At 36.8% G+C, this 19,226-nt stretch overlaps 2 protein-coding genes across 7 annotated transcripts in view; one reads left to right on the top strand and one right to left on the bottom strand.

Annotated features, from left to right (window-relative positions):
* Window positions 1-6,997, top strand: part of ovo (transcriptional regulator ovo) — a 34,088-nt gene extending 27,091 nt beyond the window's left edge. The window contains exons 4-9 of one of the 2 annotated variants that reach the window (XM_043411621.1): window positions 1,300-2,124; window positions 2,277-2,425; window positions 2,791-2,928; window positions 3,050-3,349; window positions 3,540-3,698; window positions 4,011-6,997. In XM_043411621.1, the coding sequence (XP_043267556.1) occupies window positions 1,300-2,124; window positions 2,277-2,425; window positions 2,791-2,928; window positions 3,050-3,349; window positions 3,540-3,698; window positions 4,011-4,124 (1,685 nt within the window). In that variant the 3' untranslated portion in view covers window positions 4,125-6,997. Of the gene's footprint in view, window positions 1-1,299; window positions 2,125-2,276; window positions 2,504-2,790; window positions 2,929-3,049; window positions 3,350-3,539; window positions 3,699-4,010 lie in introns of both variants that reach the window. The other variant, XM_043411620.1, reaches the window with a different exon arrangement.
* An 816-nt stretch (window positions 6,998-7,813) lies between these two features.
* Nadsyn (NAD synthetase) overlaps window positions 7,814-19,226 on the bottom strand; it is a 30,883-nt gene continuing 19,470 nt past the window's right edge. For 3 of the 5 annotated variants that reach the window (XM_043411623.1, XM_043411626.1, XM_043411624.1), the window contains 10 exons: window positions 17,438-17,617; window positions 15,638-16,086; window positions 14,832-15,072; window positions 14,515-14,751; window positions 13,428-13,543; window positions 13,024-13,328; window positions 8,963-9,394; window positions 8,359-8,535; window positions 8,169-8,280; window positions 7,814-8,038 (listed from right to left, as the gene is read on the bottom strand). In XM_043411623.1, the coding sequence (XP_043267558.1) occupies window positions 8,010-8,038; window positions 8,169-8,280; window positions 8,359-8,535; window positions 8,963-9,394; window positions 13,024-13,328; window positions 13,428-13,543; window positions 14,515-14,751; window positions 14,832-15,072; window positions 15,638-16,086; window positions 17,438-17,617 (2,278 nt within the window). In that variant the 3' untranslated portion in view covers window positions 7,814-8,009. Of the gene's footprint in view, window positions 8,039-8,168; window positions 8,281-8,358; window positions 8,536-8,962; window positions 9,395-13,023; window positions 13,329-13,427; window positions 13,544-14,514; window positions 14,752-14,831; window positions 15,073-15,637; window positions 16,087-17,437; window positions 17,640-18,809; window positions 18,927-19,226 lie in introns of those variants that run through there. The other 2 variants (XM_043411625.1, XM_043411622.1) reach the window with 2 other exon arrangements.

The raw sequence follows: 19,226 nt of genomic DNA, 5'->3' as shown, positions 1-19,226 counted from the left end.
GTGTGAATATATATATATATATATATATTTTTTTAAGTGAGTTCTCACGATATATTTCTTGGTTATTTATCGTGGATTATTTATTAATCGGATTTCTCCTGGTTTCCTTTATCTCTTTCCTTACAATTAGGCGGATCGTTGTGTTCGAGCGGTTACAATAGCTCGTCGTAGATGGTTTACAACGTTGATTACAATATATTTGATTATAATTATTGATTTTAATATGGTTGGTTTTAAACTGGTCTTGAAACTGGTCTCTAATTTGAAAGAAAGGAATATTCCAAGTACGGATTGAGACGGGATGATTTTGTGAATAATTTGGACAAAGTCCTTTTTCGCAAAGACTCGCGAATAACGGAACTGCGCGTTTAGAAAATTCTCGTGAAGACGATGAACAAGAGGAAGAACGACGCTCAGGGCGTTTTGCACTTGATTTAAATAGACTTTACCCCCCTCGAATTTCTCCCTTCCATACGAAGTTTTAGGCGCGATCGTCACATCAATTTCCCCTCAAAATTGCATAGAAGGGGTAATTCATTAGCCAATCGCGCGAGATTCAAGCTTTGTTCCCCTCTTGCCCCAGAAAACAAAGAAGGGTTTTGATTACATAGGTATATCGTACATGATGAGCCACGTCTACCATGCTCGAGTTATATTATTTTTTTCTTATTGCATTCTTGAAGCGTGAGTCAGCTGGGCGCAATCGTCTATTTGCTTGCACGTGTAAGACTCGAATTTTTATCTTTGTTTAAATGCAAACTTACGATGGACAGTAGCAATCGTTATTTCGTTCCTCTATTTTTCGGCGCGAGCCATCTGATACTTTCGTTTAACGCTCGAGCGTTTAGTCTTGCCGTGCAATCTTTTCATAACTAAAATTTTGCTTTCAATATTCCTTTCATCGCGACTGATTTTCGTGAGGATAGATTCTCTTTGAACAGAAAAACATCAGAATATTCCAATTGTATTGAATCGAATCCTTTGAATTTTACACAAACTCTCGACGTCGCTCCTTCGAAATTTTCTCCAAAAAAAAACTTTTGACAGTCAAGAATTTCGGAAGAGGCTAGAAAAGACTTCGAAGTGGCGTGTTTTTTGTCGTTTAATTTAGATGTGGAAATGAGAAAAAATGATATCAATATAGCAATCAGTGATCGACAGCCTGCTGAGAAGTTCCACAGAGAGACGCATGGCCGAGTCCACTTTGATAATGCCTTAATAAAAAGCCCGATTCATTGATCATCGATTGTTGAACACCCGTGTAAAATGATCTAACGCGGTGATGAACGTTGATTTCAGGAAACGGATTCCTCACACCCTCGACAGCGGTCGGCATGGAATGCGACACGGGTCAACAGGACATGAATTCCCAACACTCCCCGTACGGTGCTCAAGAGGGCAAGCAATATTCGTTGCTCCAAAATGTGTGTGGCTCTTACGGGATAACATTGAAAGAGGAAGAGGAAGATTTAGCAGCTTACAAGATTCAGCCAAACGATTTGCTCTCGGGTCAATACGGAGCGTACGACGTTACGGATTCTGGAATGATGGTCGACATGGTGACAGGAGCGGTGGTTGATCCGCTCCAATTCACAGCCACTTTGACCTTCAGTTCTCCTTCCGACCATACCGCTCTCCTGGAGAGTCTCAGCGACGCTGCTGATCTCTTTTTGCCGAGGCTTCCGGCCGAGGAAGGCGGCAATGATCTCCTCGAGGACTCCCTCCATTCGCCGGCTTCCGCCGGCAGCGGTATTGGCCAAGATGGCCATATGTCGACACCCGTTGAGCCCAGCGTCGATCCCTTCCCCGAGCACAGTATGACACTAGCCCGCGGCTTCGACGCCTCCAGACATTACACGAATCCACCTCAACACTTTACGACCAATAAACTATCCAGCATTTCCTACAACAATGGCGAATCTAGTTATCAGCCATTGCCCAAAGAGCGACCGGAATTGGCGCTTCATCTCAACCAAAATCAACATCAGAACGAGCCCCAGTTACAGCAGCTCCAGATTCAAGTCCAAATGCAGCATCAGCAACAGCAACAAAACTCTGCGACGTCCCCTCATCAGCAACATCATCAAGGTCTTCTCAGCCCGGGACTCAGCTTCACCGGAAGTGGTAAGTTTTGCAGATTTTCTTTCTCTTTACTTTTCGTTCTTCGTTTCGAGCCTCGCAACACACTCCACTCGAAAGCTCGCTATGGCTTACGGAAGAGTTTTTTTATCGATTGCGTAAAGTTTTATAATCGCGTTTCGTTTTTGTCATTACAGGCCTGGAACTCGATTCCGGAAGCAGCGCCGGTGGGAGCCTCCCCAGCCCAGGTGCAGCGAGCTGTTCCCTCGACGCAACTTCCACGAGTACATCACCGGCGTGTGGTCTCATGGAACACGCTCCAAGCCCGTCGGGTGTTTCAGCAACTGTGAGTTCATCGTCCGCTTCATCGGTCGGCGAAACACCCGCCGTTACTTCGTCGAGATCCGGTGTACTTCAGCACAGGGTAAGCACCCCGGATTGATTTAGGCAAAAGCATAACGACGGTCATTTTTTTCATACTCGGTGCGGTATCGATTCGTCAAATAATTATTTCCATCATAATTATTTTTCTCGCCATACCATTAAAACATTTTCTGGATAATATTTCGTTTCCAGTCCTTTCGTTTCTGTTTTTAATCTCTTTTACTATGCAATGCCAATCAACTTGAGTGCTTAATCCCTCTCCTGATCACGAATCGACTCATTTTTCAACGTGTCCCTCTACATTTATTTATTTTCTCTTACTCGCAGCTGGGTCTTCCTGGCGATTGCCAGTTGGAATTTGTCAACGGTGGGCACGGGATAAAAAATCCTTTTGCCGTTGATGGCCACAGACAAGCCTCGGTCGGCCGCGACGAGGAACGACCAGCTCGACCTCCACCTGTCAAGGTATACAACACTCGTCTGCTATTTTTCTCGTGATTCTTTTTTCTCCCTCCTATCGCTCAATTCTGCCATAAATTTTTCAACAGAGCTATTCTCAAACCAACGAATTCTTAATCCCTTATAGGACGACGATCCGAATCGGTTCACCTGTCGCGTGTGCAGCAAAAACTTCAGCCTCCAACGCCTCCTCAATCGTCATATGAAATGTCATAGCGACGTTAAACGTTATCTCTGCACGTTTTGTGGCAAAGGTTTCAATGACACCTTCGATCTCAAAAGACACACGCGAACGCACACCGGTGTCCGACCATACAAGTGTAATCTTTGCGAAAAGAGCTTCACCCAACGATGCTCACTCGAAAGTCATTGCCTCAAGGTTCACGGTGTTCAACATCAGTACGCGTACAAAGAAAGACGCACAAAGGTACGAAAATTTGATTACTTTGACCAGCAGTAATGAAAGGTATTTGGAGGAAAAAAGTGATTCGTTTCAATTATTTGTCATCTTGGTAATAGTTCTGCGAGGTCCGGAAATCTGGGAAAACATATTTTCGTATGGTATCGAGATCGAAAGACTGCGCGTTTATAAATCGGATATTTTCGCAACTTTGCAGGTTTACGTTTGCGAGGAATGCGGTCACACGACTCAAGAGCCGGAGGTTCATTATCTTCATTTGAAGGACAAGCATCCGTACAGCCCGGCATTACTAAAATTTTACGACAAGCGACACTTCAAATTTACGAATAGTAACTTCGCCAACATGTTGCTCCAGGTGCGCACGTAGAATCAAAGCACGCTCATCTTTAACTCCGCAATACATTCTCCGTCTATCGTTGACTCATAAATTCTAAATTAAAATGCTTCTCGAAATCTCATTCGAAAAATTTGACGATTGAACAAGAGATTGGCATTTAGAATGTTAGCGATTGTGGAATATACCGCCCGATTATGTATCCCTAGCGCATAAAACGAAGAAAATAATGAGCCGGCTTGGCAGAGAAAACAAAAACAGAAATGTTCAGCAGCACGAGTAAAGAAGAAAATTTGAAACAAAAAAAGAAACAAAATTCGTCTAAATCTGCAGGGTGGCCTTTTGCAACGCGATTCAAGGGACTCGGACCTCAGAAGCGTTAAAGCATCTTCAAAAATGCTCGAAGCAAAGAACACCTTCCAACTAGATCGGGCGTCGACTTATTGAGGATTATAAACACCTTGCATCGGACCTAGCTGACTCAGGGCTCATCCGATATTCCACAACGAAGGACTTAAAAATTCGAGATTAATGCGAAATAAGAGATAAACATATAGACATGAAGAAACGAATCAAAATAGACTCCCTATTCGTCGTCTGCAATACAATTGTTATTGATAAGAAAGTAGAAATAGGCCTGTAGCGATCAGGCAATATCGACGAAAAATCAGCTTCCCCAAAAACTCGGATCGAACGTTACGGGACCCCTTCCCACTCACCGTTAAGAAGACAGGACTAGAATCACTTTAAATTTGAGGTTTTCGCACTAATTCATTCCGACCAACTGAAAAATCGGTGAGTTACGTTGATTTCTGACTTTGCGGGCTTTTCTCAAGAGATCCTTCGAGTTTGCTGTACATAATTCATTATCTTTCGTTTCATTATTTCAATAAAAAAAATACAATAAAAAATGAAAACTCAACGATCTCTTGAGATTCTTCGCTATTTGAGATCCTGCTTCGCGGATCTTCAAACTCGACTGACTCGACGAAAATAGAGAGGTGATTGATAAATAAAAATAAACAATCGACAGATACACAAATCGCGACTCCATAGAGACACGACCGGATTCATTTGTCGAAGATTCAACGCTTTACAAATCTTTCCCCATTCGTTTGATAATATAATCGATTATAATTAACGCACACCTTGCGCTAGGGTAACCTGTGATATAGGGAGAAGGAATGTTTACACTTTTTTCCACACCGACATATACGTACACGAACACTTGCACACACGAGAAAATTTTTTTTACTTTGGTTCGGGCGTGATCGAGAGTTTTTATTTCCACTTCAATTAATTGACATGAATAAAAATACGCGTTTGTATGAACTTTCATTAAGAAAAAAATTGTAAGAACGAGCTGATTCCGGGTCTTTGACGCTGTATTTGACATTGTATCAAACTCAATTTTGTTCCCTCCGTATTTGACCGAAAAAGTCATTTAAAAAATATGGAAAAAACGTAGATCCTCAATTCAAAGTAATTCTTGTTGCACTACGACACCAGGAAATAATTTCATATTTACACATACGTAAACACAAACGGGGTATCGTGCAATCTTTGCGGTGGTAGGTAAATAAAATATTGGTTCACATAAAGAATAATAAAGAATATAAAAGCATCTCACGTAACGTAAGGAGTGAGCCGAGCAGTATTCGCGAACGTTTCGACTTGAAAAAAATCATGTTGTTTTTTTTTTTTCAATTTTTTAATTTTTTTTTATTCCACGAGTCGACGTATCGCCGATGCTGTTTGCAATAAATTAGTTATAATTCAGTCGGAATATGTATAAACGTAAATTAATGAATGTACAGTTGTTGAATAAGTCAAGTTGAAACGCTATGACATTTTAGAGATAAAGTAAAAAAATTTTTTTAAAAACCAACGATAAAAAGCTCGTATTGATTCGACGCCGACCATCCGCCGGGTGCTGAGGGATCATTAATTAATATATTCATTCGATGAATGAACAAAGTTCACACTTCCGTTGTTGTGAGCTTGGTAAGAGTAGCGTGAATGGAAATAGAGAGGCGCGTAAAAAAAACGGGGTGCTTGTTTCCGACTGCGTTGTGACGGATTCCGGTTAATGGCGCAATGTCAATTGTAAATAGTACTAAAACAATGTTTTCTTCCCTCCTTAAAATAAAATAAGACCCTGTAAAATGATTAAACACCTTTGTCGGTTGATGAGTGTAACAAAATTGTTGTAGACTTCCCGCGACGATTGGAGCATGCCCATCTCACCTCAACTGTAACTTAAAGACTGTAAATATATATTCGTATATATATATGAATATGAAAGAATAACAGAATGTTATTAGTAACGAACAATGACGGTTCAAAGTCTTGTGAAAAGGCACTGGACATTTAGGCGATAACCGTAAGTACCTTGATTCAAGAAATGAGACAACGCACTTTTAAAAAAGTTATTTATAATGTACACAATTGTAAAACGATCGTATGTAGAGTGACGTGAATGATGGGTTCGTTGACAATTCGTACCCGGAGCAATACTCAGACGAAAGAAAGATTATTAACTATTTAATATAATATCATGATTTTTGTTTCTTTTTTTTATTCACTTGCGGAGATAATGTAACGATACTTATCCACCAATTCGTATATCTATACTTTTATCGACATTTAAAAAACACGTGTCTCGGTGTGTTACTTACGTCCAGTATTGTACGATATATGACGATTTCTTAATAATTCAAATATTGTGTTATCAAACAAATATATTATTTGGGATAATGATAAAATAATACATTGCTATCATCACACTATTATCACGAGGCAACACAATTGCATCACGTTTATTTTATCACTTTACATTATATCTCCTACGGTATATTATATCATTAGTATTATCATTAATTATTACTCATATCAATATTATTATTATTATTATTATTATTATCATTACGATGGTCGCCAATCAGATCATGGTTATTGTCTTTATTAATATTATTATTAAAAAAAAAAAAAAAAAAAAAAAAAGAAACAGAAGTATTTATCATCGTTAGTAATTAATATTCTCACACCCTTTTCTCATTCCTCTAGACTGGACATTATCGAAACGTCCGATTTAATCATCGACTTTATTCTGATCTACTTCCAGTAAATTTGTGCTCGCGGTATAACTTTCAATTCGTATGGCTCTGTATGTTTGTATATGTGTGAACGTATGTATGGCTGACGTGAGTGAGTGACCTGATGTACACTGTCTCATTGATGTGTACTGACGGTTCGACATATTTTCTTTCATATTTGTAGAAACGAGAAAAGGAATTAATAAAAACATCAATATAAATGCACCGGTGGAGTTTAATCGTCTTTGTCATTTCTATAAGTTTTGTGGCTTTTCAGCAATAGTAATTCTTAATCGATATCATATATTTTTAACCGTTAAACGTAATTGCGCACTTTCTTGCTGCATTTGGGAAAATCATTCATTCAACATTTTTCCCAATATCTGTCATTTCACCTGTACGTAAAAAATGCGTACATTTGTCAACATACTTGCGATTGGAGGGCCGTTGAAATAGTTTTCGAATGGTGCCAAAGCGGCGAATTTTTGCTTTTACATGATTATATCAAGTCTAAAAGACACCCTGACGTTTTTTCAGATTTTTCTGAACAGTCTTTTTCGAAAAAAAAGAAAAAGAAAATCCGGAAAAATCCCCCTCTTGAAAAATAAAAAAAAAAATCCCAAAAATCGGTGATTATATGCCAAACTTTTAAGCTATCGCCCGCAATGGAAGTATTGACGTTGCGAAATGATCTATTGACGTTGAAAAATTCCGAAAAAAATCGAGCAACACCAACTCCGGGCCAGTAGTTAAATATTTTGGTACCAAAAACTATTTTTCTTCACAATTATCGAATAATCAAATCAAATTTATGAACCTTGATCAGCTAGTAGTTACAAATTCCCAATATAATATGATTATACGTACAATATTTGACGCTATTGCACCGGTCACGATGTGTATATGGTATGTATATATGAACGTTTACAAAAGTTTTCATTCTTGTAATCCGATTCTTAATCATAAGCTGACTAACGAAATAACGGCTGCTGAGGAACGAGTTCAGTATGTGGGTCAGAGTAAAATGAAATTAGGAGCTTATGAGTTTTAAAGGCACTTTATGTAGTGTTTATTCGACCGTTGCGTACAATTATAAAATACGACGGAAACAAACTTCTGTCAATGCTATCGGAAACGGTCGATCGCACGCCAAAAACGAGGAAAACAGTAGGTGTGTGGTTGGAACTTACGGAATATATTGTTCACTTGACAGATCTTGTTAATTAAATGTAATCGGCTAAACAACTACGCCCGGATGGGTTTTATCTGCAACAGAGAACGTCGAGATCGGCAATATTAAAATAATGTATTCTCGAGATAAAAATCTTGGAATTTATGAATTGCCGACTTTTTCACATTTTTCTTTGTTTTTGTGTTCTTCCCGTATTCTACTCACTACTGATAACAGAACTAAATGGCATCTGTCGACCGAATTTTGGTTTCAATGGAACTTCCGGTGCTTTCTTCCGATTTGGTGAAGACAATTTTCCATCGGCCAGACGTTTCAGCTGGGATTGGATAAATGGTTTTTCAATAAAATTTGCAAGACAAAATGAAAATGAGGGACAAAAAGAATGTATACTCACGCTTTCATCGATTGCGTTGAATTGCCATTTCCACGTGTGATTGTAGAGGAACGGACGATGATCGTGCCTCTTGTCTTCCGGAGTGTAATTTTCCATGTAGCAAGATGGTGTCGCAACTGTCATTTTGTGACGATTTATCGCGTAACAACGATAAAAGTGTTTCACCTTATCAGCTACCTGAAAAAAGGCCCGCATTTAAAATATTGAATAGTTCGAAAAGATTATTTTTCGGAAAACACATGAATTGAAACGAATTATCACGAATATTGAGAGCCATCTCATATGAAACAGAATAACAAAAATTTCGATTTTGGAACAATTCAATAAGGAAGCAGCTCTGATCTCAATAATCCAATGCAAATTCGTGAGATTGTTCAATATTTTTCAAATAAATGATTAACAAAATTCTTCACAAAACGACTACGAATCATTAATCGAGTCTGGAAAATTAATATAAAATATGATCAACAGAAACGAAAATGCGATCTGAATATTCTTATGCCGACTTTCTATTCGATTGAGAACAGCGGCGAATAATTAAAAAAAAAGTTTTTTTTTCGTTTTTTATTCTCTCAAGAGGAAAAAAAATACATCCGGTACGCACTTCCTGAGGTGTACAATCCCAAGTACTGACGAGTTTGCAAAACATGGAGTAAGGTCCGGCGCACTGAATCTTCCTCAATTTGCCGTAAACTCCGAGTTCTTTGTAAGTCATCCCCATGTCGACTTCGTCGAGCTGAGCCAATTGTCCACCCTGCAGCGGCTCGAGCTCAGCGGTTGGAGGTGCTTCGAGAATCTTTTTTAATGAAGTTATACCGTGTTTGACGCTGAAGTAATTGAGGAATTTCTTTAGATCATCCTTCGCTATACCACCGATTGGGTTTACGTCGGCACTGCTACAGTCGTATTTCGTAAAATAACCTCTTAACGCCTCATCTACGTTGCTGCTACCCAGAACGAGAAGTCCTCCGGGACGACCTCGAACCCATAGCAGCAATTGAGCGAAAAGATACGAGATGACCATTCGAAGACGAGCCTTTGATAAAAAAAATGTGTGCACATGAACTTCGAAGATCAATTAAAAGAAATCGGTTGAAAGAAAAGAAAAAATGCTGCAAATTAAAATTTGCAAATTGCTTCCTCAAGATGGTCAAGATGCACGATACTCGAAGCTTACTCTACGAGGTGGTTTATTTTTCATTTTGGCTTCCTCATAGAGGAAGCTTCGAGCATCGTGCATTTTGACCATCTTGAGGAAGCAATTAGCAAATTTTAATTTGCAGCATTTTTTTGTATACAAGGAAATAATGTATTTTCTCTGCCTTCTTTTACGAACATTAATTTATCTCTTTGTTTAAATTCATAAAAAAAAAAACTAAATGACGAGCCATCAGAAAAAACAGATAGCAACTTTCAATTTTCATCGTTTTTCTATTTACATTGAAATTAAATAATTCAGATAACTTTGCTGGAAAGTATAGAGGAAGTACAGACTTATAAACAATATCTTACAAAATTTCCAAAAATTGAAGCAGTGGGACGATTTTTTGAAAAACTCATATTTTCGTAAAATTCAAAATGTTATAAAATTTAAACCGCTCAACTGATATTCCCCAAATTCAATACCAACCTTCCTATTATGGTAATCTATTTATAAAAAAAAAATCAGTAATAAATCTTAAAATTTTCAAAAGTTAGAGCGTCGACACCCTTTTTATGAAAATTTCAAAACGTCATCAGATTCGTAATTTTTTACAAATTCTGACAAAATTATCAGAGAATGAAGAACTTGTATAAATTAACATCTGTGCAAAACGGTAGCCCTGTATCTCAAACCGTTTCCGAGTTATAAGCGTTTGAATTTTGCAGTGCCATAACATACACACACACACACACACACACATCCGGACATTTTTTCTAGATATGATTTTTCGATGTTTTGCAACATTTTGAGCACATTGACATTGAAAACTGGAAAAAATAAATTTTCATCGGTCACAAAGCTTCCTCGATGAGGAAGCAAAATTACCAAAAATAGAATAAATATGTTTTGAAACTGTCGTAAAAAATTTGTAATTTAACCCTGATAATCATAATTTAGAGCTCATACGTACATCATTAAAAGATATAAGCATTATCATGTCAAACAGCTCTCTGGGCCACCCCCACATATGAGATGAATTAAGGGGTCCACCGAGTGTGACAACCGAAAAAAAGCCGACTTTTGGGAATTTTTTCTAAAAAAAACTACTCCATGGAATGTTTTCAAATTTGGAAGATATATTCATACATAAATGATGAATTAACAGTAAAATTTTCAAGTGGAAAAATCTATTTTCGAGCGAGTTATCCGCTATTTCCCAGGTCACAAAAAAAAGTCTTCCACTGCTGCAATGACTGTGGCCTTCCCCGTGGCTGGAATTTAAAAAAAACCAAGAAGACTCGTAAACTAGAAGCTATTGCCCGTACAATGAGCCACGATTATGATCGAAAATTGAAATTTACCAAAATGGCAGAGTTTTGAAAAAAAAATGGCGAATTTGAAAAAAGTAGTTTTGAGAAAAAGGGGGTTAAAGATAACCGCTGAGCGGCTACTCTTTAAAAAGCTGTAACTAAAAACTATTTGAGATATTCATTTAAAATTTTAGTGTATTATTTTTAAAAGTATCGACTATCGAAATATGCAAAATAAAATTTTTTTAATTTCACTCTCGGTAGGCCCCTTAAGACGAAAAGCTACCCACCTCAGTTAAATGTTAAATTGAATTTTCGTATTCAAATATTTTCAGGTCTACTAGATGTTGCCATGAACCAAGGGTTTCTTCATTCTTAAATCATTGGTTAAGGGAAATTTGTAAAAAGAATACAAATTTACCTTACCAGTTCATCATAATGGCACGTAAAAAACATGTAAGAAAGTAGACTGGCTCTAACTTGAATGTCAACGGTTACATCTTTGAGCTTAATATGTTATATGATTATTCATTGTGATTTTTTTATAACTGTGATTTCAAAAAAAGATGACAAATTAAGAACAAGTACTGCTTGATTTACGAAGCCTGAGATATGAATTTTCGAAAAAATTGCATAATTGCTCTGAAACTACGTTTGTAAGGAAGTGAGTGCCCATGCTGATCTGTTATGATTAATTATGAAGAGTAAATAGGAAACGTACGTGTTTTTAAAATTTCACATGAGAACAAGTAAATAACTTGCAGAAATTGAATATTCATTTTTAATTTACGATCAAGAAGAGAGTGAATAAACGAAGCTCTGATGGGAGAAAATTTTAAAAAATCGAACAATTCATTGATAATTGACACAAGAGTCGACATCGCAACGATCCATTGGAATAACGAAACTTATGAGACAGGAACCCGAATTTTTACGGAGGGGAAACATAATATAACGAATTTTCGGTCATCAATAAGCATCAAGACTATTAGCGAATGCACGGATCCGTGGTTAAATTTGTCAGTTGTAAACAGAAATAATGTTTTTTGTGATACTTATAAATTGGACGAAAATTCAATGAAAATTTCGATCCTGTCAAAATCACACGGAACGGTGATGAATTAATAAAATAATCGGATAGAACATATTGAAATGAACATAAAAAATTCGCTCTCGTCCATGTAACCAATGTTTGATCATCGACCGGGAGACTTGAACTTGAATGAAAATTCGTAGCTCGTCGATGGGGTTCAGGTGAATTATTTATTGATTAATTATCGTCCCCAAAAACAAAATTCTTGGAAATCAGATAGCAATAGTGAAAGATGAGACTGTTGATAGTTTAATTGATGATATATCATTTGAAACATTACTAAACCAAGCAAAAATGTAGTTTCTTCAATGATATCGGAGGATCATTAAAAATCATTTATAAAAATTCAAACACGCCGATGCAGAAACCGAAAGTGCGACGGAATTTTCCCTATAATACAGAAACAAAACAAAACATAACTACGCAAGACTTTTGATCACTGAGTCATGTTTGATATCCAGACTTCTTTCTAAAGTCTGAGGATTCAAAACAGCTATATGAGTGAGAATAATTGCAAAATTGAAGCGGTATACGCCCGTTATCGTTTACACAAGATTTTAATACTGCGTTGAATGTTTGTCGATAGATTTTTATATCGATTGCAAAAATACTCCAGAAAAAAAATCTCCGAAAAACTAAAACGCAATGACTTTATCGGTGAAAACTTTCGAAGGACTTTAGTGACTCTTTTGTTTGATGCTAGTACCGACCCAACTCCATTACCGTTGCTCTTATTAGTTACATCGCTGATTCCATAAACGCATAATATAGCCTCAACTTTTGATTACAACTACATCTAAATCCAAGAAAAACCAAATAGAAGAGATGCCTGAAACTGCTCTCACATCAACCTTGAAAACATTTCATAATTGTAGAACTTCCATTCCTTATACATCGAAGACAAACCAAGAAGCGAATATTTTTCGATCTGATAGGAATGAAAATGAAAGTATTTCTGGCTATATTAACCGTGCGAGTTTCAAAAGTGAAAGAAAGAGCATACTATCAAACTCAACCACACGAATAAAAATTCCCTTGTTTTTTCACCATCAAAATAGATTTTTCGGAACCCATTTATTTTTCTATTTTTTATCGTAAAAATTGGTAACAAAACAAACCTGAACATTCTGCAAAGCTAAATTTTCGCGTGGTGATCCACCGTGGGCTTTGAATCTTGGGGCCATAGACGAGATTTGTTTGAAAATTCCAAGAATCGCTGAGATTGCAGTATCGATGACAATGCTGAGATGATACGAGCCGATCTGGCTCGCGAATTCCGCAGCTCTCGATTTAGTCTCTGAAGAAGAATTTTCGGTAGCCATGTAACATGTGACGAGGAGAGTATTGCACAGTTCTTTGGGATCGTTTGGTACGTACTCGGGATTTCCAACGATCTTTTGAACGTCCATCAACGCTTGAGCATCTATTTTATGATAAAACAAGAGATAAAAATTTAAATTAAACGTCGTTCCTTTTTCCAATAAGTTCGAATATCCAACTAAAAACAGTAAAGAAATTTCACCTCCAGCCTTCACCGCGTCTACGACGATTGTACACATGGAATAAACCATGCAAGCGGTCGAAGAAGAATCCACGCCACCGCTGAGAGGTAGAAAGAAACCACCTTGGCACGAACGTCTTGACGAAAATAAATGAATAGAGATAAAAAATGGGAGTTTTGAAAACATTCTTTTGTATTTGAGTGAAGAAAAAGGTCGAACAAAAGCCGCACGTTTTCAGCATTATCGATCAAATTTTCTTCCTTTGAAACTCGTGATAATTCAATATTTTGTAAAATATCAGCTTTTTCATGAATTTTCAAACAAGTACACTACTGGCCAAAAGTTTGGGGACGCTCGTTGAAATTTCTTGGCGCACCAAAAGTTAAATTGTTTAATCGAAAAAAGAGATATCGAAATTTTGCGAACGGTATTTTAAAGGGGACGCATGTAGCTTCAATTGCGTCTTAATAAAGTTGGCCGTTTTTCAAGCTTTTTTCAGCCCTCAAAAATCCCGCGCACATTTCGTAGAAATTTTTTTCAGTGATATTCACCATGGTAAACGCGAAGGCGGGAGTACTAGCTTTGATTTCGTTTTTTAAAAAGTTGCTTGCGATTTTTTTTCACCGCGTTATCCCATTTTTTGTGAAAAAATAACGTTTTCAAAAAGTACGGCGTCACAAGCAAACTATGAGGTTTTTGAAAAATTGTCAAGAGGGTAAAAACATGTATTTGGCGATTCTGTACTCGCTAGAATTTTTTTTAGAATTTTTGGAGCAGATTTTTTGAAAATCAATTTTCGTCGAAATGCTGATTTTTAAAATCGCTTTAACTCGGGAATTATCGGGTGCGTGATAAAATGTTAATAGGAAAGATTTTCTTGCTTTTCTCGATAATAATCATTAGAATTTTTTAAGAAATTTTTTTCAACATTTTTTTCCTAAAAAAGGTTTCATTAAGACGCAAATTGAAGCTACACGTGTCCCCTTTAAAATGCCGTTCGCAAAATTTCGATATCTCTTTTTTCGATTAAACAATTTAACTTTTGGTGCGTCAAGAAATTTCAACGAGCGTCCCCAAACTTTTGGCCGGTAGTGTATTTGTACTTGCCTAAGATAATCCCAAAGCCAACAGGCAGGTGCCATTGCCATTTCTTCTTCAGCGGTGTGATACAAAGAACTGGTCAACGATGAACAGCAATCTGGATCAACGGCATAATCGCAGTCGATTGGTTGATCCGGGGCACTCAGAACATCTGAGGTGAGAGCAAAATCAACTTTTACTCTTGGATAAGGCTGCGCTTTGGCGGCTATCGTACATCGAGATTTTATCAAGTTTCTTGCACATCTGAATCATTGGAAAAAACACAAAGAAACATTTTGTACGAAGCCACTATTTTTTGTTGCTAACAGATCTAATATTCGTACCTGATTTCCTCCAGATCAAAAGTCGCTGTCGTAACCTCCACTTCCTCAAGGGAAAACTGTTTCCCACGACTTATGATCCTTCCGTTTACCGAGACACACGATGATCCGTTGAAAAATACCATGCCGCCGTCGCACCCACGAAAATTACTGTACATGTAACAACCTCCGCATCGAAAAGTCGCTGATTTCACTAGATCGACGATTCTATAAGCCTTCCGTAATGAAAATATAGAACCACTTGCTGCAAAATAATCATTCGGCCATGTTTTATTACTCTACTTTCCGCAACTTTTTAGTTCAACGATAAAAATATTGAATTACTTATTTTATGCTTGGCATTTGATGAGATAATCGAAAATGATCATTTTTATTACGAATACCCATGTATAGAACAAAATACAACAGGAAGATGTTATTGATCGAGAATATGATCCGATATTTGAAAAAATTATTGGTTTTATTTATTCGAAAATTTTGTACACTCTTCGAAATCGATTGACCATGAGGATCAAAGAATTTTTCCTTTACGGATTTTATTGAATGAATCATTTCGTAACGTGAAAGATTTCCGATAGTATTTAGCACAATTTGTGACTTATAAAAGATTTTTTTTAATAATCTCTGCCAATAATTTTCTTGTGTGAACACCAAAGTGGTATCTTTTTCGAATGTTTTTATGTGAGTAATGGCAAAATCTTGAAATCCGATATATTTATCCCTTTGCTTACAATTTTGGATGTTCTCTTTGCATTTTTATAATCTCTGCTTTTGTAGAAACAGAATTTTCAATAACGAATTTTTCTCACCGTTAGAAATTATTTCTACACCATCGAGGGATAAAGGTACGTGAGTATTTGAGCCGGACCAAAGTTCTTCGCACATCTCGAATCCAAGGCACGTGTCTCGCGTCGAAATAACAGCATCGCCAAACGGAACGATCGTCTGTCCGGTTATCTGGCCTATGATCCTTGGCAAAAAATGATCTTCGACCGTGCGTTCTTTGACCCAAGCGGAGAACCAGCGACTTTCTCGGTACGGTCCTGTATCGCACATTTGTAGTTTTGGCCTTATCAACAATATCCGTCGATTCAAAAACACGACCCGACAATTGTAAACAACATTTTTGTGCATAACTGGCATTCCGACGTCGATCAGAATATCCTCGCATATCGAACTTCGCAACAAAGCTGCCAGGACTTCCCAACTGTGAAGAATCGTGTCACTTTCGTGAAAATGATCCTCGCAAGTGTAACCACTGAAAAATAAACACGTCTCTTTTATCTTCATAGAAAAAGTCATCAACATTAATAATTTACATAAAATACTATAAGTAAAAGAATAATTCTTTGATTCGAGTGCATGTTCTTATAAAAAGAAAAGCTAGGCCGATTTCCGCTCGATGTTATTTTCTGCGTGTTCTCAACGTGAAATCGAATAGAAAGAATATTTCGATCGGCAAATATCTTCCCAACCATTAAATTCGTTTTAGTTACAGTTTTTTTGCGATGCTAAGAAAGGAAAAAAATCTTAAATTGGAAATGACATGACTACGCTTATAGAATCCTCCAGAAAGTTATTGCTGATATTCGTGCCACGTTGTTGATTATCAACAATTACGTGTAATACTACGTCAAATAATTAGTATTTCGATGAAAATTTCATATTTTTGCTTCCTCATAGAGAAAGTTATGGGACGATGAAAATTTTTTTTTTCCAGTTTTCAATGTCAATGTGCTTAAAATGTTCCAAAACATCAAAAAATCATATCTAGAATAAATGTCCGGATGCGTGTGTGTATGTGTGTGTGTGTAATGGCACTGCAAAATTCAAACGCTTATAACTCGAAAACGATTTGAGATACATCGCTACCGTTTTGCACAGATGTTAACCTATACAAATTCTTCATTCTCTGGTAATTTTGTCAGAATTTGTAAAAAATACAAATCTTACGACGTTTTGAAATTTTCAAAAAAAGGGTGTCGACGCTCTAACTTCCAAAAATTTAAAGATTTATTACTGATTTTTTTTTATAAATAGATTACCATAATAGGAAGGTTGTTATTGAATTTGGGAAATATCAGTTGAGCGGTTTAAATTTTATGATTTTTGGAATTTTACGAAAATACGAGTTTTTCGAAAAATCCGCTTTAATTCTTGGAAATTTTGTTTGATATTGTGTATAAGACTGTACTTCACCTATACTTTCCAGGAAAGTTATCTGAATTATTTAATTTAAATGTAAATAGAAAAAACGATGAAAATTGAAAGTTGCAAATTGTTTTTTCTGATGGCTTGTCATTCAGTTTTTTTCATGTGACAGTTTAAAAAAAGAAAGTGCTGATATATGTTTTTGAAATTTTTAAAAGTTAAGAGTCGATAAATAAGTTAAAATTTTATTTAAAAAAAAAATTAAAATTAAAAGTAACAAATTGCTTTCTCAAGCTTTTAGAACAATGCTGAAAGCTTCCTCTATGAGGAAGCCAAAATGAAAAAAAAATATAGCACCTCATAGAGTAAGCTCTGAACATCGTGCATCTTGACCATCTTGAGGAAGCAATTTGCAAATTTCAATTTTTGTTTTCTACAAAAATCAATGTATGTTATACCAAATTTCAAGTTCTGGTCCGCTGCGGAAAGTGGCACCAGCTGCTTTCGCTTCTTGAATACTCTGCAGTATCCTTTTGTAATTTCCATCAAAGTCCATAGCCCATTGATTGAGGGTACAAACGGCGACGGTTACTGTACGATTCATGTTTGTGTAAAGAGATGATCGTTCTTGTTTTATGCTGCAACAAAAAATCCATAAACCTTGACTAGAGTTAATACGCTGATAAAACTGATTGACGTATGAATAATTCAGAATTTTAATATTCGATAAACTAAAAATAGAATGAAATGAGTGGAAAAATGGAGAAAAAATAGGGTGGAGCCAGATAAGAAACGAACCGACGAGTTCAAAGGATTCCGGGCTTTGGCTATTGCTACCCCCGTTTGATTGATCAATAAACGCCGAGCAGCAGCTCTCGGATACCAAAGATACTCATATACATAGCCACAAATTTCTCCACGTAGCTATCGAAACTCTACCAACTTCTTTTATTCCCACTAGACTGCCAGGCTCGTTATTAAGTTTCCAGCGTCCATGGGGACGTAGGAAAAAAATTGCGAAAAGCGGTACAAAAGAGGCTAGGAACAAATTTAATTGACGAAGAGAAAAAACTATTTTTTGTAATATTCTTTTGTAGCATAGCGAAAGAAATATGATGTTTGCATTTTACAAATGACGGATGAGAAAAATGTTTCAATGCTGACATTGACAAGGAATTATCGAATGTTATTTCTCTTTTTGCCAATCGAATATACAAAAGATGGAAAAAATATGCAGCTCAAAGAAGAAATACTCCGTTGACTCGAATCTGTTTTTCATCCGCGAACTTCGTGTCGATAAACGTTTTGGGAGTATTTTTGGGATTTGATGATACATTAACGGTCACACGAAACGTGAATCGATCTCAAACGAGTGGATGAATAACACGATGCAGGGAAAGAAGAATTCAAAATAAATCGACACAAGAGAAAGCAAACTCTTTATTCTGCGACCAACGATTTCTCCATTTCGTTATGAATTTTGCTTCGGATCTTTTAAAAATGATGCAAATTCAAATGACGACGATCATCTCAAAAATCAAGTATAACATTTTTCCCATTATGAAACGTTAATCGGTAACAATATTTTGGATAATGAAATATGCAAATATTTTATTCCAAATAGAATTCGATTAAGAGAATGCTTATTTGTCAAAACAAACATAAACAATAAACTCGAAATATTGAATTGAAAAAAATGAAGAATCGAAAAGCAAAAATGTATAAACGCCGCATAAAAATAAGCAAAAAAAGCAGGTACAATTCGCAGGTCTTGCATTCAAACGGTAAATGAATCGGTGATTCGAAGAAAATGAAGGCATCACGAGGTACCTGTTCGCAGGAAGTTAAGGCAATCGGAAGTTGGAGAAAAAAAATTGGATAACAGGATGAGCACCGCCCACATCGACCTGCGTTGTCAGGCAATCACCAGGGGCCCTGAAAAGCTCACAGACAAATCATCCCAGCACCGTGGATACGGTATATATATCGAAAGTGTACACAAGCTCGGATGATATCAATCGACGATTCACAGACCGAACGATTTCGTTTCTAAACCGTGAACTTCCTCGATAAATTCACCGACAGTTTTATTTCCCTTGTTTCGTTTTCGTTTCTTCATGGAATTCGATCCCGGCGTCGAGCTGTCTGATGGCTATAAAAAACTATTCATAGTGCCACGGTGTGGGTGCGAGCGCAGTGCGTTAAGCAACGAAATCAAAAGAGGAAAGGTTATCGGACGATTTTTCG

The sequence above is a fragment of the Venturia canescens genome, chromosome 2 (genome assembly GCF_019457755.1).
Source record: "Venturia canescens isolate UGA chromosome 2, ASM1945775v1, whole genome shotgun sequence".
NCBI lineage: Eukaryota > Metazoa > Arthropoda > Insecta > Hymenoptera > Ichneumonidae > Venturia > Venturia canescens.
Note: the sequence above shows the minus strand (reverse complement) of the source record. Positions and strands in the feature narration are given on the sequence as shown.